The sequence below is a fragment of the Erpetoichthys calabaricus genome, chromosome 5 (assembly GCF_900747795.2).
Source record: "Erpetoichthys calabaricus chromosome 5, fErpCal1.3, whole genome shotgun sequence".
NCBI classification, from domain to species: Eukaryota; Metazoa; Chordata; class Cladistia; order Polypteriformes; family Polypteridae; genus Erpetoichthys; species Erpetoichthys calabaricus.
The window spans coordinates 203047602-203073842 of record NC_041398.2 but is presented as its reverse complement, the minus strand read 5'-3'; the positions used below and the strand labels follow the sequence as shown (position 1 = coordinate 203073842).

Sequence of the window (26241 nt, the reverse complement as noted above, 5' to 3'; positions counted from 1 at the left end):
GTTATATTGTTACCTTTTCCATACAAAAACTGAATTAAAATCCCAGCCCTTGTCACTGTGTAGAATTAGAAAATTCTACCTGTTTATAAATTAATTTTTCCATCCAGTACTCAATTCTTCCTTCCAGTTCACAAACTTGCACATGTTAGCATAATTGGCAATTCTAAATTTGTCAAGTGTGAGTAAGTGGGTGAGTGTATGAGAGGTTCATTCCAACATTTGTACCTAGTGCTGCTGGTATAGGTTCTGACCCACTGATCCTCCTGAATTGGACACTGTATATGATTTGTGAACATTATATCAGTGTTGATGAGGACAGGCCATTCACTCTAATAAATGTGAAAGTCCTATTCACTAAATTTTTCAAAAAACAAAATCAAGTTGAACTTTGAAGATTCCTAAAGTTCTGTTGTCAACCACACCACTTTGTAACTTTTCCAATATATCTGTGGTTCTTTGTGTGAAAAATCCTTCCAATGTATGTGTAAAATCTGCTATTAATAGGTTTTCTCCTCTCTGTTGTTGGTGAACAGTCGGGATTCATTGTATTTATTCTGTGCATAATTTTAAACACCTCTTAACCATCTTTTTGTTAAACTGAAAAGGTTAAACTCATTCCTTCTTTTCATTGTAACTCATACTTTACAGGTCTGGAATCAGTCTAGTCTAGTTTAGTTTCTTTACTCTCTCTAGCACTGCCCTGTCTGTTTTGTAATGTGAAAACCAAAAGTATACACTTTACTCCAGATAAGGCCTCACCAGTGTATTGTTTATCTAAAATATAATCTCCCTTAATGAATACTCCACATTTTTGGGTAATAGAGATTAACATCCTGCTAGAATTCTTAATTGCTTTCTGATTCCTGGTAGGATGCAACAGTTTTTTCAATTTCTTCTGTGATTACCTTTTTTTTGTAGGGCCCACGGCCCTGATGCAGTGTTAATGGCAGACGGACAAAACAATCGCCCGAGTGAGCTGACCCAGTCTCAGATGTTACATATTGCTCAGCAGATTGCAGCCGGGATGGTCTACCTTGCTTCTCAACACTTTGTTCATCGTGACCTAGCAACACGCAATTGTCTTGTTGGGGAAAATTTACTTGTCAAGATTGGGGACTTTGGGATGTCAAGAGATGTGTACAGCACTGACTACTACCGGGTGAGTATCTTTTAAAGGTTCTTTTTGTTTAGAACTGGAAGGTCTCTGGATCACTTAAAGTGAAAAATTAAAAAATGGAAAAATCTCATTATAAAAGAGTTTTGAAATGGGGTTGGCTAGAGTATGAAATTTGCATTATAAAATATAGGTTAATTAAGACTGAAAAACTATTTATTTATTACATTATTTAGATCACAATTTTTTATAAAAAAGTTCTGCATGAACAGCTGTGGTGTAAGGTTGATCATGAAATGTTTTGGCCACCTTTTGAATTAATAAACTTATTTAAAAAAGAGCTAAATGTCAGTGGTGGACAGACAAACAACACAATGTCAACCTTTGTGTCAGAATGGCCTAGGTAAGCTGGCAATCTTTCTTCTCCCAAGTATTCTCCAATAATGCATAGCTCATACTAGCATCCATAACTCTTGTACAATAGAGACCAAAATCACCGTCTTTAAAGATTCACAAGTGGTAAACATATTAACTTCACTGCCCACTGGATGGCTTTCTTTTTCCAAGTGAGGGCATCTGCCAAGTTTGAACATTACCCAGATTTCCAGCATTGTACATAGCTAGTCAAATTTTCTTAGTCTTTAAAGACTGTCTTCTACCAATGAACTAGACAATATTAACATGTAATTATGTTTATTATGATTACAGAATACAGTTTTAAAATAAGAATGAATGAAAAATCTATACTTATGTCATTAGGCATTGAGTATACAGTAACAGCTGTATATACAGTATACATCTATTGAAGCAAAGCACACACCCCATATAAGTTTTTGTAGTTTATTATTTTTTTGTAAAAAGATGTTTTTGATTCAGGTTACACCTGAATTTTGAAAGTGGGGAAAAATTACTATGACATAATATAAGTATTTTAAAGTTAAGGCTCATTGTAAATTTGTGTAATCATTTAGCAACACTTTACACTGTATGTCTCCTAATTCAATGAACTTAAAACTATAATAACTACTATAACCATGTAACTGTGACGATGCGGGTTTGCTGCATGCTCCCGTCTGCTATCCACTGTGCAATTCACATAATAATAAGCAGTAAGTAAGAATGCACTTTTCGTGCTTTATTGTATACTTATGTTCTGATATCCATAGTAAGCATGTGGTAATAGTGGAAAAAAAAGGTTAAAGATTGTTTCCACATTGAAAAGGAAAGAAGGCTAAAAGACACAGCATTTTGAACATACATCCTTCATCAGGTGTGCAACAGAAAAGGAAAGAGAAAGTGACATATATAGGAATGGAGAAAAACTGAGAGTAGGTGTGAAAAAACTGCTGTTAGAGAAGATGAAGAAAGATATAAAAGTTTATTGGTTATTGAGACCTAGAGAAATATGTGATCTGAGGGTGAGAATGAGATTAGCTTCTTCTAATTATCTTTGAAAAGTGTCTTTAAAGCTCTGTGAAAGAACACAGAGAAATAAGTGTGGCTACGATCAAGGCATTTGAAGTGTTTTGCAGTCTATCCTGCGTATTAATTGTACAAAAAGGAATCTAGAGCCAAGATTAGAACAAATTTACAATATTTCACTTTGCCAATCACCATTTTATTAAGGTCCAGACAACATGTATTAAAGGAATTACTACACTTTTGTCAAGTCATTTATATTCACAGTTTTTAATTACAACACTCCTCACCAATTTACTTTTATTGCACATTAAAGATCCCAACTGTTACAGTGTTTCATGCAGTCACAGGAGCATGATGTTGCATGCAAATTTCTAAGCATGTAGCCTTCAATACCACTACTTCTCTGATTAAAAATGTTTGTGAAATAAAAAGAAGCAGTTAAAAAGCTGTTAAAATGTTCTATTGAATAAGATTTGCCTCTTTGTTCCTTTGAGTTATTAGAGATTTTAGATTTCCAGAATTAATTATCGTGTATTCCACGATAAGAATTCAAACAGAAGTACCTGTTAGTCAAAGCTGAGGTTGTCTCTGGTTCACACAGAGAGAATACTAAAACTGAATGACATGGTGGTATCTCTGCAATCCCAAAGAGGAAATGAAATTATAATGGCTTTTCACAACTTTGCGGCCTACCTTCAGGCTGAAACAGATGACTGACAGGTAATTAGGCATTTCTTGCTTCAAACAGCTCTCCTGACATTCTGCAAAGATACAATCAATAGAAATTCTACCTTTTAATCACTTTGATCTTTACATCCAGTAGCACATTAATAGGAAAGGAAGCACATGTTTGTTTTGGAATTCTTACATATAGTATGGTCTATAGAGTGTGTAAAAAAATTAACATTAAACCAAACTTGATTTTCAAGATTAGCATTCTTATTTAAATTCCTTTACTTCAAATTTACATAATTGTTGACATTTATTTTCAAAATTATATTATATAACTATTAGTGTTTGTAGTGTGGACAGAGTAACCATACATTCATTTTGTTTTTGGCTGAATCCAGTCAAACCAGCTGGGATCTGTGTAGGAACAGATAAAGACACCAGTCAAACACAAGCTTTCACAATATATTATTTTTTTATCTATTTTAAGTACACATTAATTATATTAATTAATTCACATTCATTAATTATAAATGCATACTTTCTCAAACCTCTTTCATCCAAATCAGGGTTTCAGGGCCCTTGATTTTAGGGAAATTTTGTATTTTTATTATATTTTAACAAAAGCAGTTTGGCACAGTGGTTAGGACCATCAGAAATGTTAGAATATAAAGTACACTTACTTAGAAAAGAACGTAACAGTAAGAGAGATGTGTAACATTATGTTCAAACATATGGTGTATCTCTGACAATACATTAAGTCTAGCATCAGTTTAAAAAAAGATAATTCTCCAATACAATTATTAATATCTATATCTTAAATACATAGACACATTTACCATTATCAGAATTGCACCGGAACAATATAGACTGGGTGCCAAATTCATCATATATCTTCATCAAAACAAAATTATACAAACATAGTGCCCATGCAATTAAGTTGCAACCCACCACTATACAATCGTATCAGAAGCAATAAAACAAAAACAAACAGTATAAAAAAAAAAACTCAACCCCATTTATTGATGTTTGGAAAGGAGGATGTTTCGCAGTGTACCAAGATACAGATACTATTGTGGCACGCAGCTGGGGGTGGTACCCAGCCGGGACACCCAAGAGGACTGGAGGAGGGCTCATGCCTCCTCCAGACCATGAGGGGGCGACCGCCCTGGTTGTTGTGGGGACCACGAGTACAGAGCTTTGAAGCTCAACCCTGTATGGGCCTGTGGTCACATGTGGTCATGTGCATGGTGTCCTGTGGTGTCCTGTGAACGACGGGCGACCCATTCGGGACTGGACAATGTCTTCTGTTTATTACTCCTTGGATAGACTGACGCAGATACACAAGCCACATCCCTGAATTAAAACATGCATGTTAGGAAATGGACAGATGGATGCTTTTGATTTTTAGGATTAAGCTGTTTGTGATAAAGGATGGATGGATATTTTTATGAGTGTCTTAGTTTATACACAGTTTATCTATTTGAACAAACTATATATATATATATATATATATATATATATATATATATATATATATATATATATATATATATATATATATATATATATATATATATATATCTTTCAATGACCATGCAACTGTCAATTTTCTGATTAGAATGTACCTGAGTTCACAGACTTCTATGGCCTATCCCACCAAAATCAGCACAAGGCACAGAAAAACCTTGGATGACACATTTGTCCTTCACAAGGTATACTCACTCAATAACCAATTTTAGAGTTATTAATTAACCATTCATAAACATCAATGAGATGAAACAGGAAGCTGGACTACCCCAATAAAACAAATGCATGACAGGAAGACAAAGTGACTTTGCAAGGATGTGAACTCAGGCTCCTAGCACAATGTTAACCATTATGCTATTGGGTGTCTTACTTGTTTAAGTTACAAATGATATGATATGGTAAATTTATGTAGAATATAAACTTCAAAAATTAGAAATGGCCTAGTTATGCATGAGTTATACAATATTTTTTCAATAAGTTACTCTATTCAAAGCAGAAATGAATAGCTGTAGACTTGTTATAGACTTGGTAGACTATTAAGCGTTCTTTGAGTGTCAGTTGGGTCGTCCCATTTAATCTGGTGCCATTAATCACAAAGATGCCTCCTTCTGGGATGTCCAACTTTTACAGGGCTCCGATCAGAAGGGGAGGAGTCAGTTGCTCTCATTAGGCGTCTTCTGTTTGCCGTGGATAAGAAAAAAGATGATACCATTAGCAACAGCACCACCCAAACCCCTGCCCCCAATCCTAAACCCCCACCCCCCCCACCCCCCAGATTCACAGTTTTTTTGAATTTTTGACTAGTGTTCTCTTGATTATTAATTCAAAACATGATGGCAGAGTGGTTTGGTGCTGGTGTATACAAAAAATTTGATGGTGTTTTTTTCTTGAGCATTTTGATGAATAATTTATTCTCGTAGCCTGTTTGGTGGGGTGAATGCACACCTGTACAGAAACCTGAAAATTAATCTCAAAAGGGGGATAGCATCAGTAATGCTCACAATTTGCATTAGAGCCGTAAAAAAAGGCTATGCTTTACAAGACAAAAAAAATTGTAATATCTATCACTGCTGCATTGTGTATTGGCAACACTCAAAAAAAAAATGGTACATATAACTTCCCTGGGGTTTTTAGCAGCACTTCCCTTCATACCAAAATTCATCCTATATTATGTTTCATTAAATATAAAAGGGGAAAATATTCTTCACCATAAAAGCAACTTACAGTACATATGTCTCACAAAAGGTACAATTAAATGAAATATACTGGTAATGAAGATATTGAGTAAAAAGAAAAGATTGTTTACTAACTCTGCTATGTTGTAATATATACACTGATTAACTAAAATATAATTTTTAGAAACTTCATGCATTTTAACAGACTTGGCACGAGAGTGCATTATAGAATGAATAAAACAGAGAGCTTGGTTTTCAGTTCAAAGATGGCTTTTAGCATAATGCCATGACACAGTGTTTTCTAAGAACATGGTTGAAACAGCAACACCAAAGGAAGGCAGCACATAAAAAAACAAACTAACGGAGCACAAGACAATACCTGATGTAGCCAATTGCTAACTTTTTATCTATAAAGTACATTTTTTAGTCAAATTGAAAGTCTGTCACTAGCATAGAATAATAAAGCATGTTCCTTCCGGTTAAGAATGATCTATACTGACAATCCAGCCTCCATGTAAGTCTGCTTGATCATTCTCTCAATATTTTTGTAGGTCCTCCCACTAATAAGAAATAAATTAATAATAGGCATCACTGACACCTTGGGAGTACAAACTAAAAAACATTTATTTATGCAGTGATGAGTGCAGATGTACATCATCATTAACACCATTTTATATGCCATTTTCTAAGTTTACAACAAAGAATGCATCTGTTGGTCCCTTCCCAGATGCGAAACCAAACTGCATTTTCTCTTGCATTCTCTCTACCACCTTCATCATCTGATCTAAAAGCCTGATCGCTTTATATATCTTTTGTGTACTGGAAACTGGCAGGCTTCTTTTGGAATCTTCAGAAATTCTTCCTTCATATACAATCAAGTTGCAAAGGTTCAAAACTTGGACCTTCCACTGCATTTAATATTTGCAACATCACTCCAGTTGGAATCACTGATTTACTTATCTTAATCTTTTTAAATGCATCTGCAGCTTATTCAAAAACATATAGATTGGCCTTCCTATATTCTCACAATGAATATAATTTTCCCATTCATTCTCATTTACAGTAAATTCTCAATTACAGTATTTCTTCCAGGTATCCCTAATCCTATTACTGTCAATGTGGTTTTCTGTTCAGCATTTTTAAGTAATTTACACCTGCTGCATACAGTCTTTCTTTTGCCATCTGCTTCACAATCCTAAACACATTTCTCTTTTCTTGCTCATTCTGCATGTCACTTTGCAAATCCACATCTCTTAGTTTCTTGCATCCTATCAGCTCAAATGCTTTTCTAGCATTTGCATACTTACAGCTTGCTGCATCACTTTTTACCACTCCATACAGCACCTCCTCTTTTCCTAATTTGCAATTTCTACCCCAGCTTACCACCTCTATGCATCCTTGTGTCTTGGTGGTCACTTTATCTAGCAAGAGATGTTTTCTATTGTTTTCAACAAGATATTCTTCCTTGATACTCATATTCATACATGATGATTCTGAACACTCATTTGCTCTTCCTGCCAACATTTTACCAGTTTTCCATCTCACACTCTCTTCCATCAAATTCAAGACCTACAGACATATTTCCTTGTACTTTCCTTCATGAATTTGACTAGAAGATCAAAAGTGAAGAAATAAAAATGCAAGTACTGTCTAAAAGAAAGCTTTAAATTGCAAGTGCCTTCCAATTCTGTTTTGAATTTCATATACAGGATGGCAGACACAAGTGCCAAATAATAGGAATTTTGTAAGTCTAGTCTACTTAAATGAACAAACTGAAAACAAACAATTAAAATTAGTGTATAATAATACCCTACAAGAAGCAACCTGCCCAGGCAAATTGGAATCAAACAACAACAAAGTAAAGAGTACTTCCTAACCCTAATCCAGGTCTTTAAAATCCTCAAAGGAATTGATAAAGTAGATCCAGCAGAATTCTTTCAGATTAAGGTTGAATCATGACCTTGATTTAAGTGGAGTTCACAGGGAAGTGCATTTAATATTGAAGCCACAAATAAAGAGTTTTGGGAATCTGCAGCAAACTACTGAGCCATGTAGCTGAAGCAGAAATATTGACAACCTTTAAGAAATATCTGGAGGAGATTTTGAGACAGTTTCACTATTAGCTAAAAAAAGATTTGATGTACAAAATAGTCTTCTCTGATTTATTAAATTTCTTATTTTCTTTATGCATTAACCCACCTTTTTAACCTATGTCGTGGCTCCACATGGCAACGGTACTTAAAAAGTATAAAGATCTTAAACCATAATTTATTAAAAGTAGCAAGTTTTTAGGTTAACAAACCAGAGCCCCTTATACACATGAAAGCAATCTTAAAAATGTACATATTTACTGGGTCAAGTGTACTGTATATGTGAACAGAACAAATTATGAATCCCAGGAAAGTCAACCCAGTAATTTCCCAGGTCGAGGTCTAGTATAATTATCATGAATTTCCCAGGTTGCTGCCTAGCTGAGCAAACCTAGAAAACTAACTGCTAAAGCATTCAGAATGTCAGTGTATCCTACCAAATGAGGTGTTGAGGTTTAAGTGAGTAGACTTGTCCCTCTATTATAAAAGGAAATCCTGGGACGAGAATTTCTCGGGGATAATTTCAGGTCCCGTGAGACCAGACATTTTGCCAAGAGGTTTTGACGAGTCCCGCACTCCTCTCAAACATTTACAACCATGCCCACAGTCCAATCACTTCTCATTTGTGTGAAAGCTATTGTCAGACACAGTTCCTGCACTCTCAGCTCTTCCCAATGAAGAAGCCTATCTGCGTGAATTAAAAGATTTGTTGTTTGGTGAAAGTGAAATCTACATACGCGAGCGGCAGAGATGCGAAGTTGCTGGTGCGTAGTGCAGGCCTGAGGGTTGGCGAGCGAAGTGAGCAGGGGGTGAAGCCCTCTTGTCATCATTAACACAGAATTTCCCAAACTTTTCTTAGTTTAGCTTTTCAAAAAGTGTCTAAAATAATTGAAATATGGCAGAACCTCTCCATTCCAATTTGAACATTGTGGCCTATAATGGACACTTCTGACTAAACAAGAAACTCAGAAATAACAAAGGAGGCTCTGGAAAATGAACAATTTTATTAACGTAAAGTAGTCAAACAGGTGTAGGTAGTACAACAGGAGTGACAAAAGATGAGAGCCTATCTCAGCTTACCCAGGCAAAGCAGTAGAATCCCTCTTTAGGCTGTTGGGTGTCTGGTCCATTTGCTTACTAACAAATTTCAGCCAGAGATTTTTATTTACTGTATGCTTTTTCCCATTGAAAAATGTATAAAGTTCAGTTGCTTGCCTTGCTTTCCATCACACAATAACACAGGTCTGCAAAATTGATAAACTCATAATAAATCCATTCTGTTTTAATAGTGAAGCTATTTTTATTTGCATTCATGAACACAATACAAATATAATTTCTATCATGTCACAGCTGAAAAAAGGTAATTAAAATTTGCCAGATTACACAGTATAATCATGTATGCAATAACAGTCTAAATTAATTTAATATGAACATATTTAGTCAATCTTACATTTTTAAAAACTAGGGGGCTCCACCCCCTGCTTGCTTTGCTCACCCACCCCCGGGTTTGGTTTACCGGATATATAATTAAAGAGATTGTTAGTTTCATTGGAATTGTTACATATGCATTATTTTCACTTTTACTTTAAAACTTTTGTAAAAACAATACTTGTCCTTTATTTTTGGCCCTGGGTGTGTTTGCATCTCTTTCTCGCAGGACATATAACGCTGCTCACGTTGTGAAGGGGGCGCGGCTGACGCACGCTAAGGAGAAGCGGTCGGATCATCTGACTGCTGGCGAGCTGTGTGTTTTGCTTGTCGTTTGTCGTTGTTTGAAGAGCTGGGAGCACATGAAGCGTGTCTGCCAACAGCAATCCAACAACTGCTAAGCTAGATGTCCATGGACTTGTTCTAAATGATGTCTCACTGCCTTGTCTCGCGTGACGTTGTAAAAACAATACTTGTCCTTTATTTCTGGCCCCAGGCGTGGTTAAATCTCTTACTCGCAGGATGTATAATGCTGCTCGTGTTGTCAGGGGGGGCGGCTGAACGCATGCTAAGGAGATGCCGTCGGATCATCTGCTGTCTTTCTGCTGCTGTTACTACTGTCGTGCTGCCTGTTGATCATTTAAAAGCCTGTACAGCAGCTGTACTTTTGTCACTTCGCATCTCTGCCGCTCATGTTGTGGGGGGGGGGAGGGGGTTAGGGGGGCTGATCACACGTAAGGAGAAGCAGTCAGATCATCTGCTGGGTTCCTGCTGCTGGTGAGCTGCGTGTTTTGCTTGTCGCTTGTTGTTGTTTTAAGAGCTGGGTTCAAGTTAAAGTGTCTCTTCTGAGACTTCAAATTGTCTTCCGAGAAGATCACGTCTCATCTCCCTAGTCTCCCTCCCGAAGATTTTTTTTCATAATAGAGAGCTTTATGCAAAGAAAACCACATTACACACTTATTGACTTACATATAACTTCTCTGGCTTTGTCATTTCTTACTTTTTTTAATCCAAAACTTAATTTGGTGGCTAGTTGTTTGTTTTTTTCTGGTGCATCACTATGAATCAACCAGCAGTAGTCACCCATTATACTGACATCTCAATGTCCCTGGTAACTTCTTTCCATGTACTTGATTCCTAGTGGAATCTTTCATCCTGCTCTTCACTCACTGCTCCAAGATTTTCAGGGAAAATTTTCAAATGCAAATCCAAAAGGTGAACTTTGAGGCTCATATTGCAACCATATTCCTTAAACATATTCACAGTTTACTTATAATTTGATTCTTTATTATTACCTAAAAACTTACAAATTGGTTTTTTGAATGGGACCTATGAGCCACCATATTAACATTACTGTATAGTCAATAACTGTTAAAAAAATGTTTTGCTTTCAGCATAAGTTTTAATATTAGAAAATATAAAATTAAAACAAGTTATCATTAAAATAAAATCTTGATATTTAATTATTTATAGTGAAAAAACAATAAAAAAAACTATAATTGACAAATAAAAAATGTGTTTTGTGAAAAAAAACGTTATGTGAGGAAGAAAGTGTTTTTTCTTACTTCTGAATTCAGTGGACATAAATTTCGGAAATTCACATTAAATAAACAAAACAATATTTTCAGTGTATACCCATGTAATTGGGCAATGTCTGTGTCACTCATGGAAAACAAATGCAAAAATGTGTGTTTCTCTTTCATTCTGTGGTTAGACAAATGCAGCAAAACTGTAATACTGGAAATTACATTATGCAGTATTTCTCATAATGAGCAGTATTATATACAATAATATTAAATGTACAACCAGACAAAGACCAACACTGTCTTTTGAACAAGAAAGATCTATTTTGTGTTTTCTCTACACCCACTGCAATGCCTACCAAGAAGTGCACAAGATGACAATACATTTATTCTTTAAGATGGCTAAAATTTGCTCAGATTTAACCTATTGGGCTCCTCTCATGTTACTTGCACACACTAATTTAGTATATGCTGCTGTCATTTCATGTGTCCTAACTTTGTTTTGGAGAAAAAAACATTTTGTAAATGATCTGTGTTCTGCTTTAACAACTCATTTTGCCATGTTTTGAAAAGGCATATTCTTTCCCTCAGGACTGAGAGGTTAAGTGGTCTGTTGATTGTCTTTCATCTGTAGCAGAAAGACCAAAAGGATTTTTTTGGCAGCTTGGTCAGTCTATCTCTCCTCATGAATCTCGATTTGAAGTGAATGTCAAGAAAAACACATAAGCAACTGCGCAATATAGAGCGTGGGGATTCAGGAAATTGTCCTTGACAAGATTAAAGCAAAAATGTTAAAGTGAGCACTTGGTCAACAAAAAATGCATAAATGATAAAGTATATGTTGTCTAAATGTGTCAGGGTTTTTTCATATAGTAAGTGATAACTACATACTTTTACACTGAGAAATGTAAACGCAAGCAAAACAAATCATTAACCAGAGATAATGTTGTTTGTTTATTTGTCTAGTCTTCTGCCTAACGGCAGCTTCCAGGCATCCATCATCTTTGGCTTCTAGACATGGAGCCAGGCCTGGGAAAATGTGGCAGATGCCACCCTTCCTTATATTTCCCAGTGGATGCACTTTCAGACATAATTTGTATGTTTAGTGGAGTGCAGAACATATCCTCAGTCACAGTTTTTCTTTTGTTCTGTGTGGAACAATTCACATTATCATAACCAGCCTTACAGGGACAAATAAAGATCTATCTATCTATCTATCTATCTATCTATCTATCTATCTATCTATCTATCTATCTATCTATCTATCTATCTATCTATCTATCTATCTATCTATCTATCTATCTATCTATCTATCTATCTATCTATCTATCTATCTATCTATCTATCTATCTATCTATCTATCTACTAGCTGTACTACCAATCTAAAATGGGTTGAAATATAAGTAATCCACATAGACCTCAGCGTTAACTTTTGCTGTGCACCATGCAATGCATATGTTGTTATGTGCCATTTCATATATGGGATACGTAAAAGCAGCCTTAATATTTTTTATGTACCATCTGTTGTAAAAACAAATTCAAATTATTTTAACACTAAAAATATTTGTGATGCACTATCTTTTGGAATTATAGAGGCACAGAAACCAGACAGACACACAGACAGACACACAGACACTTATCCTTTTTTTAAATTGGATAAATAATGTAAAGTTGACTGACTCACTGACTTACAAAGTCACTTATCAACAAAAACACTATTTCCGTAGTTAAAATGCTGAAATTTGACAGGATGGTACATCTAGGCCAGTAGGTTTCTGCTAAGAAAGAACATTTCCATCAGTGGTGTAGCTGGAGTTCATGCCACTCGGGTGGGGCGGTGCTTCAATTTGCCGCCCTCCAACATATCTGAATATGTTAACCTGTTTAAATAGAAAATTAAAATAATGTATAGAGAAAATTTAAGATAAAGTTTGCATAGATTTATTTATATATAGAGAAACAGCAATCGTTTTTCACATATAATTATTTATAAGTATCAACTAGACAAGAATATAGTATAGACGCTCTGATAAGCCATGTCCTAATTATTAGTTTAATATAATTACGCTGCGAAAACCAGAACCAATGTAGTGTACAAGTCATCAGTGGGGATGATTTCTGTGCAGAGCATGATTGCATTTGGATTCATAACGAAACGAAATTATAAATTGTAAACTAGTTGTGTATCTTTCTAGAAATTATATTCAGTGTAATGTTTATGTTTATTTTTGTTATTGCCTCTTAAATTTCAACTTCTGTGGCTGATGCCGTCATAGAACGACAGTCTGAAAATTATTTTTGAAGCATTTGTGGATGAAAATCTGAGAATTTTATTTTTTTCATTGATGAGTGATATTTTTCTGAACCCTGCTGCTTACACACAAATTGTACAGAGCCTTTTGGCCAATAATGCCACCCCCAAAAATGTGCCGCCCGGGGCAGACTGCCCCCTCCACCCACCCTTAGTTACGCCACTGATTTCCATATATCAAGATTTAGGGCTAAAAATATCAACTACAATAGAAAAAATAAATAACTCAAAATGTCAAAGTTGCTAACTTCCGTGTTCTGCAGTGAGTCTGCTCTTTACAAAAGAAGGATTCCTTCCTGAAATTTTGAAGGCAGAACACCCCTGTTCTTTGATCACGGTGCTGCAAACTCCAAAGCAGTAATGTCAGTCTTAGAAAGTGGCACTTGAATTTCTAATGGTGAAGCCACAGAAATTGTGTCATGACACTCAAAGCGTACTGCTTTGCTTCCTCGCCCTTCACATTAATACACCAGTGTAACACATAGGATACCAGCACTAATGCATATCTACTTCAAGCACTGAATTACATATACATTCACATCAAGAACTACATACAACAGATGAAACATAAGAAAACAAATACTGTACATGAGTGAACAATGTAAACAAATTAAAATCATAAACATCTAATAATGATATTAATATATATGCAGATTTCATATTATTCCTACTGATTACCAATTTCAGTTCAAAAGAATACACTTTCCTGTAAAATTGTGATTTGCAATGACCATCAACAATGCCAAGTCACTAGGAAAGGCAGACAAAACAGTAATTGATCTAATGCTGGGATGTTTTAGTCACAGACAATTGCGTACAGCATGTCCAAGAGTAAACAGTTCCAGTGACCTAATAATATTATTATTATTTGATTGATACCTTTATCCAAGGCAACTTACAACATTTGAGGTACAATAGTAGGTGAAGTGACTTGATCATTGTCACACAGTGTAAGTACCATGATTTTAAACTAAGTCCTAGGTCCAAAGCATTAATGACTACACTGCACTGCACGTCAATACTAATAATGCTTAGTTTAAAAAAAAAAACTACAAATACTGCATACAGAAGTACTTAGTTACAATATTTCTGATACATCCGATTAACCAATGGCACTATAACTATTTGTCTAACAAAATTTTCTGTGCAAAACTCAGCTAGTATAGTACACCAGTGACAGCGCACTGCACGATAATGTGCAGTGAATACACTTGACTTGAGCATTCATAGTTTTCATCCTCTTTCTCTGTACGTTTAGCGTTCATTTGCTCAGAGGTTGATGCGGCTGCTGCTTCCTGAGCAGCTCTTCTTTTCTCCAATCTAGCGGCCCGCTTCTTCTCTTCTTTCATCGGCATCTTTTCGCATTAAAAACGATTAAGTCAGTGTTGTGTTGCAATTACTTAGTATGTTGTCTTTAACTTTTCACTTAAGCTGGCACTTAAGTCTTCAATCTATTTCAAGAATGATTTAAGATATGAAGAGGTAGGGGAAGTGATGGCGAAGGTGGTAGGGATGAGAACAGCGCACATATGCATGCGCCACACAGCCGCCCTGCTGCCCGCTGCCCAGAGTTGATTCTGCAATAAAATAAAATAAAAATAAAAAGAGGAATAACCTTGGTGATCACCCCGAAAGTGGACAGTAGATGTCACATAGTATATGTGTACCAAATTTCAGGTCAATAGTTAACGGTTAGCAAGCTACAGGTGTTTGAAAATTCTTGACAGACAAACGGACAGCCACGGTAGTGTAATATATATAAAGATATGTAACTATTATTATTGGAAATTACATGTGCTTTGTATTAAAATTAATTGATCAAACTATACTGCCAGTTATTTAACAACAAATCTGATTCATTTTGAATATACTATATTATAAAGGGCAGCTCATAGCCCAATAGCAGTCATTACAAGGTGAGTCAGTTGTTCTAAAATTATCGATGCCAGCTTCAAGCATGTAGAAAAAGAAAACAAAATATACACACAGTTAGTTTGGTTTGTCTTTCTATCTTGGTCTTTGTTGTTGCCTCATTTCCATTTCCCTACTGCTTCATTTAAAGGGCAGACCATACCACCTTTGTATCTCCCATAAGCTAATTCCCGTCACACATTCTGTAAATTAAGAATAACAAAGACTATTAATATGCTTTTTTAACTTTTACAATATATTACATTATTGCATCTTTTGATTTGTTTTGTAGTTTGCCTTGAAAAAATAAAAATCCAAAGTCTTATAATCCAATATGCAGTAGTACACAGATTGCTCCAGTCTCACAATAGGAAAATGACTAAAGGTTATTGCTACGCTGAAGAGAAGGTTAGAAAAACAACACTTCATCTATGAAGCCTTTCTGGTCACCTTTATTTTTCTCCTTTTGCAAATGCATGCTGACACAACCCTAAACTAACTTCAGTGTGACAGTAAGTTTGCAAAGTAAGGTGGTGAATGAGGTGCAGTCCTTTACAGCTGAACACAATAACTAGGTGTTAGTTGACAATAAGTAGTGGGCTGAGAATGTGACTTTGATGACAGAAAACAATGAACCAAAGCCTGTTGCTTTTTGTTCTTTCTTCTAGCCATTCTAAGCTGCACTCTGTATTGTAAGTGTGAAAATAAAAAACATTTCGGGCCTCTAATGTCAATACCTCTCTCTAGAGCAAGGACATGGGTTGCTGAATGTGCCATAATAATGCATTATCACTTCACACTCAAAATTTAGAGCAAAACTCGTTAAGGAAACCTTGCTACAGCAACTCTATGTGGGTCCATCAAGCAAACTCATGTCCCTAAACTCATGAATATGAATTAGAGAGAGAAAATCAAAGTAACACTACAAAGTTTCTTTAGTTCAGTAATAGGAGTTATCACCTGGATTAAAAACATCACACAGAAAATGCTTTTTATAACAAAGAAAATATAGAAGCATATTATAATTACCAAGCTCTTAGTTGTGGAGCAGCAGTAAATTACAGTATCTTTATACTCTATAAAAAGTAGTGTGAATTGCACTCATATTTAGTACACTGGGATTTTAGTTCAACATTCGTCCTGTGGTTCTCTGACTACTTTTGTTTAGTCGTATTTAACAAAGATATATAAGTTTACTTGAAAACTTTAGCTTCACCTAATATATGTGAAGCTGAATGGCATTGAAACTATTGGATGACTGAAGGCCAGTAGACTGCTTTGAAGAAGCGACTGGCCAAAAACAAGCAAGTTGCTTGAAAGTTTTTCAGCTTGCTCGCAAAATTAGTCTGGACTGTTACTCCTAAGAGAGTTATAGAGGATTTGACAAAGACTAGTCAGACACCTTTCAAAACAAAAGCTTGGATCAAAATTCATAATTGGGTATTAGCTGCCATTTAAGGAAGCATGGTTTGCCTAACAGAACATGAAGAACACAAATGCAACTCATTGTTATTATTTACCTCAAAAGTCCTCCTGCAAGGGATAGGGAGGGGATCCAAAACAAAAATCTCATAGTCTATACAGGCTACACTCTCCTAAAACCCCTTAATTAAAAAACAGAACATTATATATAATTAAATGTGTATTATTTTACTAATTATTAATCAAAAAATGTAGTACTAGGGTGTTGTACTGTGTTAGCCATTATGAATGTAGTGTAAAGTTAAGCAAAATGACACCTTTTATTGGCTAACTTAACCAAAAAATGAAATGTAAGTGAAGCAACACAGTGGTGCAGTAGGTAGTGCTATCTCATGGCTCAAGAATCTTAGAATCAAATTCTAATATCACTTCAAGAGAGCCCCACTGAATCAACAAGCTAATTAAAAAGGGAAAGCTCGGTTATAGGATTCACTCTGAAACCCTGAATGTAGTAGCAAAGGAGAGGATTAAAACAAAACTGTGCACCATTATGAGCAATGCTGCACATCCTCTCTCTGACACGCTAACACTGATTACTTTTTAGCCAACTAATTATTATCAAGAAACGCCACTGGGGCTCCTTTATACCAACAGCGAACAAATAAAGATCTATCTATCTATCTATCTATCTATCTATCTATCTATCTATCTATCTATCTATCTATCTATCTATCTATTTTTTCCCAGGGGCGTGTGTGTCTTTTTGGGGGTACGATTAGCTTCGCAGCTCACATCCCCTCCCTCAGCTTTATTCACGTTTTCGTGAATCAAGCAATTCTCCAGACCAGGTTCAAACAGACGAGACAGCACATCAGCATTAATGTGTTGAGAGCCAGGTCGATGTCTGACTTCAAAACTGTAAGGTTGCAAACCTAAGAACCATCTCATAAGACGAGAGTTTGTATAACTGATTTCTTGCTTCTCCTTACCCCACTCCTGGTACCACTTGTCACGCTTGGGTCACAGATTTGCACAGAGACACAGGAGGTTGTAGAAAAGAAAGGAACTTTATTCAAAACACTGCAAACAAACATTTGTCTCTTTTCAAAAGTTTAAACGTGCTCCTCCATGACAATTCAGAGATGACAGTTTCCCCAGGAGGAGAGAATGTCTGGGAGAGGGGTAAGGAGAAGCAAGAAATCAGTTTTAAGCAACTGAGAGAAGCCCGTACAGGCTTTTTGACAAGGCGGAGTACCGCGCAGGAGGCAGATTACGCGACAGAGCCGGCCAGAAGGGAAAGGAGAAATGTGAAGGTAGTCTGTCTATGTTTCCTAGGGGTTTCCTAGGGTTATTCCCAGGGGCGTCTGTGTCTTTTTGGGGGTACGATTAGCTTTGCAGCTCACACTATCTATCACTGCTTTATGTCTGCATGGAGTTAACACCTTTTCCCTGTGTGCACATGGATTGTGCTTCCAGTTTTCATTCAACTTCCCTATTATGTCAGTAAATATTAGATTTATTCTGCTATAGATCCCTCTTCAATTGTTGTTCTAGCCATATAGTTTATAGCATTTTATAGTCAGGACTACTTCTATCAGTGCAAGGAAGAAGTCCAATTGGAGTAATCCTCATACAAACACACCTGCACTTATTTATATAACATGCACAGTTTAACATCAGTAAATAAACCTCACAGGTTGTTTTTAAGACTATGGACTGTGTGAGGCCACAAATGTCTTTTGAGGACGTCCACACATATGTAGATTGAAACGGTGGAGGGTATTCAGCAGAGGGATTTATGCAACTGATCACTTTCCAGTCTATTCATTTGCCTGTATTGCCTGTGCCAGGAACCATCTTTGCCAGGATGTAATTAGCATTTGGTTGCTCTCCTCTGCACAGCTTCAAGTGCTGCTATGTCCTTTATGTAGTAAAGTAACCAGAACTGCTCGTGATACTCTATATGCAGCCTCATTATTGCATTATATGCTCTGAGTATAATGTTCCCTGGTTTATATTCAATACTTTTTATAGTATAACCTAAAATTTTATTTACCTTTTTAATTGCTTCTGTATGTTGTTTAGAAGATGGCAATGTAAACCAGTAAATCCTTTTCAGAAGATGCCACATCTAAGTGTCTTTTTAGCTTGTATTATAATAATTAATGTTTCTTTTGCCTTCATGGAGCACTTTGCACTTTACTACTACTGTTTTCTAGTGCTGTTTTCAGCTATAGTTCTCATATCTGCATACCTTTTATTTTTCTTAAAGCAAAAAAAAATAGACCCACCTCATATGAAATAAAATTAAATCCATTTACCAAATTACCACTGTCAGTGAAATATATCAAGCATCTAAGCAACATACAATGACGATAGTAATAATCAATCTGTATTAAGTTGTGTAATTGATCAAAGTATTAACATTTAACAATTAGCTGCCTATAATTACACCACTAATTTTTTTTGTTTGTTACATACATTTAGTAGTCATCTGAAATTAGTAAATATACTGTATATTTTTCTGATCTTCAGTTTCATTGAGTATAATGTATTTTCTGCCCTGAACAATTGATTTCTAAATGTTTTCAGTTGCTCAGTTAAATTTTTAAAAGCCTCAATGGTCTGACAGAAATAATAATACAAATTTACAAAACATCAAAATCATTTGTCTCAGGAGGGCCATAATTCTAGGTTTTTGATTCGCAGGAAGACAAAATACAGTGATCTAAATTGCATGTACTTTGTAATGTTAATTAAATGAATCATATAATGTAAGAATAGGACATTGTTACTTTCATAAACTCAAGTCCGAAGTGGTTGTTGATCAAAGTGTTCAGGTAATCTGACGAAAAAGAAATGGTAAAATATCTCATCAAGCGGCCTTTTGTTCGTTTTTAAAGAGTACAAAAACAGATCTGACTTCTTGCTCTTTCCAACAGCTCAGGCTGCACTTTGGCTGACTTTTCCATTTTCTTTCATTCTCACATATACTTATACACACAGTCATCGCTCCCTTTCTCTCGCTTGTACTCAAGTTTCATTTGCTTGTTACCAGTAATCCTCCAGGGATGTCTGCTGGTTTTCATTCCAGCTAAACTCCTTAGTACTAATATAGCAGGTACTGTAAGTATCTGGGACAAGTGCCTAGAAATAAAAGTCTGGTAAAGACACAGTTTCTTGAGCTTAGATTAGAAATGGAATAATGAATGAGACTGTGCCAGTATATGCCCTCATATGGCCAAACTCTCTATCTGTGTGTCTGTGTTTTCTGTCCTCTTTCACACTTGTTTGTCCTCAGTGCTTCCATATGACAATAGTTTAGAAGATCTATCAAGCCAATTATTATCTTATTAAAATAAATAGTTTTTTTTAAATTAATTATCAAAAAAACTACTATCATGAACTGTGTTACATATATGAGAAACCTTGTGACAGATACACAAATATTTAGGATGGCATTACAAGTCTTACCTGGGTTCAATTCCCGGGTCCTCCCTGCGTGGAGTTTGCATGTTCTCCCCGTGTCTGCGTGGGTTTCCTCCGGGCGCTCCGGTTTCCTCCCACAGTCCAAAGACATGCAGGTTAGGTGGATTGGCGATTCTAAATTGGCCCTAGTGTGTGCTTGGTGTGTGGGTGTGTTTGTGTGTGTCCCGCGGTGGGTTGGCACCCTGCCCAGGATTGTTTCCTGCCTTGTGCCCTGTGTTGGCTGGGATTGGCTCCAGCAGACCCCCGTGACCCTGTGTTCGGATTCAGCGGGTTGGAAAATGGATGGATTACAAGTCTTTAGCCTAGCAGGCTGCCTTGTTTAAATTATGGGCCTCATGGCTACCAAAGCTATCTTCTCAACACAAGCCCTTTACAGCTGTTATAACAATTAGAGTATGTGATTCCTTCATAAATCCACATCAATGACCTGGGAATAATAGCTTTTATCATGAATTTTACTTTGGCGGCCAAATATTCCCTTTAACACTATTTTCGTACTTTATACACATACACATTCCACAGCATTTCAATAAACAAGAGAATAAATGAAGTTTTGCACTAGTCACTAGTGCAAGAGGCACTGAAAGCAGCAGTAAACTCATTTGCTGAAAATGAATTGTAATCCTAAGTTTGTTAAAATGAGAAGAAAACACAGTAGTTATCTGGCAATGTATCCTTTTGTCAGGTTCTTTCATTAGTCTCTCCACTGCTTTATACCATGCATAGTATTGCATTCTCTTAAAACAGCTGCCATGAAACATAACCAGTGGTGAGTATAACTCTGTAAAGGAACGCTTTGGCCTTGGATGAGCACAAAATTAAAGACTGGACTGTTCTTCAGAACAGGTAGCCTACAGATCAGAATGCAATAAATACATTGGCAGTGAAAAACAGCCTCATGGTTCTGGCTCTAGGATTGATATATTGTAATATTTAATAAACTATGATCAACCTGCCCGAAGGATAAGTTTTATGTTGCATTTTTACTTATTCACGAGCCCAACATTTTTTTAAAAACTGAGTAACAGATGGTCCAAACTTGTGAGTGGGATGGATCTAGTCATTATTAAGGCGTTTCATTCAGAATTGGGATCCTTAAATTAAAAATCTGACAGTGTTGTTTAAACACGTTTTATGAGCAGATGGCAATTTCTGGTACAGTATGATACTGTTGTATTCATTTTTAAAAATATTCATTAATAAATAATTTCATTTTTCCTCATTTAGCCCAAGGAAGAGCTAGGAACTAGGCAATAAATAGTGAACAAAAAGCTAAATTACACCCTCTCACATATAGAATATCGTCATATGAAATCCACTTAAGAGCACTCATTAGGGTAATTTACAGTTTCTAAAATGGGACAGGGACCTAAATTTTGGGCTAGTCAAGTCAAGTCAACTTTATTTATAAAGCACTTTACATACAACAGCCGCTGACCAAAGTGCTGAACATAGGCTAAAATAAATTTTAAACAAAAACAAAATAATAAATAAGTAAAATAAAATACAATAAATGAAACTAATTAAAACATAGTAAACACAACTAAACAGAGTTAAAACAGAGTAAAATCAACTGCTCACACAGGATCAAACGCCAAACCAAAGAGGTAAGTCTTAAGAGCAGACTTAAAAATGGGCAGTGAGGAGGCCTGTCTAATGTGGATCGGCAGTGAGTTCCAGAGCCTTGGAGCCACAACGGAAAAAGCCCTATCCCCCCTGAGCTTTCGCTGAGTCCTAGGCACATCCAGAAGCAGCTGACCAACTGATCTGAGTGAGCGGGAAGGAGAGTGCATATGCAGCAGCTCAGCGAGGTAGGGTGGAGCAAGCCCATTTAAGGACTTAAAAACAAATAAAAGAATCTTAAAATGAACTCTAAACTGAACAGGCAGCCAGTGCAGTGAGGATAACACAGGTGTAATGTGCTCATTTTTTTGCGTGCCAGTTAAAAGGCGTGCAGCAGCATTTTGCACCAGCTAGAGCCGAGACAGGGTGGACTGGCTAACACCAACATACAACGAATTACAATAGTCCAACCGGGTTGTAATGAAGGCGTGGATTACTGTTGTAAATTGATCTTTGGAAAGAATGTTTTTTTATCTTCGCCAAACGTCTTAGCTGAAAAAAACAAGATTTCACCACCGCATTGATCTGACCATCCAGTCTAAAATCCTCATCTATCCTAAAACCCAAATTTGTAATAACAGGTGTACCATATTGTGCAAGGGGACCCAAATCCACAGGAGCAGAAGTAGAAATAGACCCACTGGTGCCCCCAGGACCAAAAACTATAACCTCTGTCTTATTTTCATTAAAATTTAAGAAGTTTACTGCCATCCAAGCTTTCACCTCTTCTAGGCACATAACCAAAGTTTGTATGGATTAAGCATCCTTGCGTTTGAGGGGTACATAAACCTGAGTATCGTCTGCATAACAATGGAAAGCAATTTTCTGCTTTCTAAGAATAGATCCAAGAGGCAGGAGATACAAAGAAAATAGCAGAGGACCAAGTATGGAGCCTTGCGGAACCCCACATGATAGTGAAGCAGAGGAGGATCTAAATTCATCTAGCCTCACTGAAAAAGTTCTTTGAGTCAAGTACGATTTAAACCACGCCAAGGCAGTACCACAAATGCCCACACAATGGGCTAGAAATATAAGTATTTTGAGCAATGGTGTTCAGTCTCAATCCTTTAGTTTTTTCATCACTGCTTATCTCAGAAATCACTACCTACTTATTGTCTTTATAGGAACCCCTCATTGTATTATTCTCCCTACCAGTAACGGCGTACTGCACGATAATGTGCAGTGAATACACTTGACTTGAGCATTCATAGTTTTCATCCTCTTTCTCTGTACGTTTAGCATTTGTTTGCTCAGAGGTTGATGTGCTTGTTGCTTCTTGAGCAGTTCTTTTTTTCTTCACCCTAGCGGCCCGATTCTTCTCTTCTTTCGTCTGCATCTTTTTGCATTAAAACTGATTAAGTCAGTGTTTGTGTTGCAATTACTTAGAACGTTTTCTTTAATTTTTCACTTAAGCTGGCACTTAACTCTCCAATCTGCCTCAAGAATGATTTAACATATGAAGAGGTAGTGGAAGTGACGACGAAAGTGGTGGTAGGGACTGAGAACGGCACCCGTATGCATGCACTGCATGGCTGCCCTGCTGGCCACTGCAGAGAGTTGATTCTACAATAAAATAAAATTAAAAACAGGAATAACTTTGGAGGTTAATCATCACCCCAAAAGCGGATGTGTACCAAATTTCAGGTCAATAGGTCAAATGGTGTGCAAGCTACAGGTGATTTAAAATCCTGGACATACAAACGGAAAGCCACGGTAGAGTATTATATAAGAAGACACTTGCTTTCAGTATATGGCAACATAACTTTACAATTTTACCAGCTGTAGAAACAGGTTTTAACTCTACTTATTTGTTTTGGCAATCAAAGATGCATTTTGTTCAAGCTGACCATTTACAGTGGCAAGAAAAAAGCATGTGAACCAGTTGGAGTTACCTGTTTTTCTCCATTAATTGGTAAAAAAATGTGATTTGACGTTCTTAAGGCCTAGACTGTAACTGGACCACCCCAAAATGCATATTAGCTTTTTTTGGACTGTATTAGATTTACTTTAATGTTTAGAGTTATTGTCCTGTTGTGTCTTCCCATATCTGCCGAGCTTCATTTGCTTGACAGCCACTCTGACATTATCCTGTAGGATACCTTGATAAACATAGGTCTTCATTTTACTCTGGATAATGGCAAGTAGACCGGGCACTCAATCAGCAAAGCCGTCCCAAATCATGGTGGTCCCTTCACTTGTTTCATCAGTCCACAAAACATTTTCCCAATGGCATTGTGGAGTATTAAGATGGTCTTTGATAAACTTCAGGCATGCAACGTTTTTTTTTTTTTTTTTTTGGAGAGCACTGGCTTCCTCCTTAACATCCTGACATGGCATACTTATGAGCAGAGATTTTATCCTTTTAAATGATTCCTTCAGCTTTTACTTGTTACTCTAGGGCTCCTTTTTACTGAATTGTGCATTCTGTGTTACACCTTTTGAGCCATCTTGGATGGTGCCCATTTCTAGGGAGAGCAGGCACAATACTAAATTGTCTTTATTTATGCACTTATTTGTCTAAAATGTTGACTGACAAATATCTATACTGTTTGAAATTACATTTTAAAACTTTCTTGTTTTCAGTAAAACAACAATTCATCATCATAGATCTTCTGATATACAGTATCTTTTTTTTTGCAATGCATGCTTCACATCACCTGATGCTTCTTGTGAATAGCAAATCCAAAATGTTTGAGTCTTTTTTTTATAGCTCAAAGTATCTCCACACCATACCTCCAATCTAATTTCATTGGTTAGACTTCAGGTTTGCTAACTCCTAATTCCAGTTTTTAGAACATTAGAACAATTTGGACGTGAACAGGCCATTCAGTTCAACAAAGCTTACTAGTTCTATCCATGTTATTTTTCCAAAGTTACATGTGAACAGTAGGGGGTGCCACCGAGCCCCCAAATCCCAGACACACAAGACCCAACACAACTCTGGATTTAAAACAAAGGATTTTTAATCCACCCAATTCAAATTCAATAATGATCATAGCAAATATACAGACTTTTAAGTGTTCTCTCTCTCTTTCTCTCTCTCTCTCTTCTCTCTCTCCTTCTCTTCTCCCAACTCTGACTCATCAAACTGAGGCAGCGGGCTTTCTTTTAAAGTCAACCCGGGAGCTACTTATGGTCTCCTCTCTAAGTTATCCAGAGACTTCTGGGTTATGTGGGAACCAGGGCATTCCTACCCTGGCAGTGCCCTCTGGCGGTCCCATATGTTTCCTGTTGTCGGGGCGGGTTCCAATCCTCCACCCAGCACAAAGTCCAGCCATCATTATAACTGATCTGATGCTCCGTCATGGGATGAAAGTCCAGTGAATGGCCAATGGTTACCCGAATGCCAGGTTTCTTGCCCATTCTTTAAGCTGGTGTCTTGATACCGGGTGTGTAGGATTTGTAAGGGATCTGGGTCTGGTCACAATAAATTTATAAAACAGGTTCCTGCCAGGCAGATAGCCAGGAAATCCTGCTGACTATGCCAATTGTGAGCAATAGATGGGTCCACAGATCCCCCAAACACCAGACAAACCCCAACACAACTCTGAATTCAAAATAAAGTATTTTTTAATCTGCTAGGGGGCTTTGACATTTTTTTTTACCTCCTCTTTGCTCGATCAGGTTGTGGCTTGCTGCTGCTGTTGCCATGCTGCATGATCGGCATGTCATGCAGCACTTCGAACATTTAAAAGCCTGTACAGCAGCTGTCCTTTTGTCTCACTGTTGTCTCGTGTTACGTTAAAGTGTCTCCAAGAAAATCATGTCTCGTCTTCTTCCAAGCCTTCCAAGAATTTTTTTAATAATACAGCGACATAACTCAAATGCAACAATGTTCACAGCCAATATACAGAATTTTAAGTGCTCTCTCTGTCTCTCTCATCTTCTCTCCTCCAATGAGTGTCGCTTTCTTTTAAAGTTGACCTGGGAGCTGCTTCTGGTCTCCTCTCCAAGTTGTCCAGTATACTTCCGTGTTGTGTGGGAACCAGGGCAGTCCCACACTGGCAGCACCCTCTGGCGGTCCCCAAAGATCCCAACGGAGTACCATTTCCAGGCTCCATTTCCCATGCAAACCTGTGGGTGTCTTAATCAGGTTTATCCTTGATTAACACTTCCGCTTACCATATGACGGAGTGACCTGCTCCTGGTATGCCCATTTTCCCAGTCTTTCCATTATGGCCTCCTGGCCAAGTATGAAACCTTCTATTATCAAGACCAGGATACCTGTCCTCCCTTCTGTGCACCAACAAACATCAAATCTAGCTTTGAAAGTCCCTAAAGTCCTACTGTCTACCACAATACTTGGCAACTTGTTTCATGTGCCTATGGCTCTCTGTGTGAAGAAAAACTTCCTAATGTTTATGTGAATTTACCCCTAACAAGTTTCCAACCGTTCCCCATGTTCTTCTTGAACTCATTTTACAGTGCCAGTCTCAATCCACCATACTAACTCTTCAGTCATGTTACCTCTTAATCTGCTTTTGCCTAAACTAAAAAGGCTTAACTCCTTTAATCTTTCTTCATAACTGCAGTC

At 36.8% G+C, this 26241-nt stretch overlaps 1 protein-coding gene across 1 annotated transcript in view; it reads left to right on the top strand.

Moving 5' to 3' along the window:
* The window catches only part of ntrk2a (neurotrophic tyrosine kinase, receptor, type 2a), a 243282-nt gene that overhangs the window by 183243 nt on the left and 33798 nt on the right, over positions 1 to 26241 (top strand). The window contains exon 15 of the mRNA XM_028802412.2: positions 919 to 1159. Within this exon, the coding sequence (XP_028658245.1) occupies positions 919 to 1159 (241 nt within the window). The remainder of the gene's footprint in view (positions 1 to 918; positions 1160 to 26241) is intronic.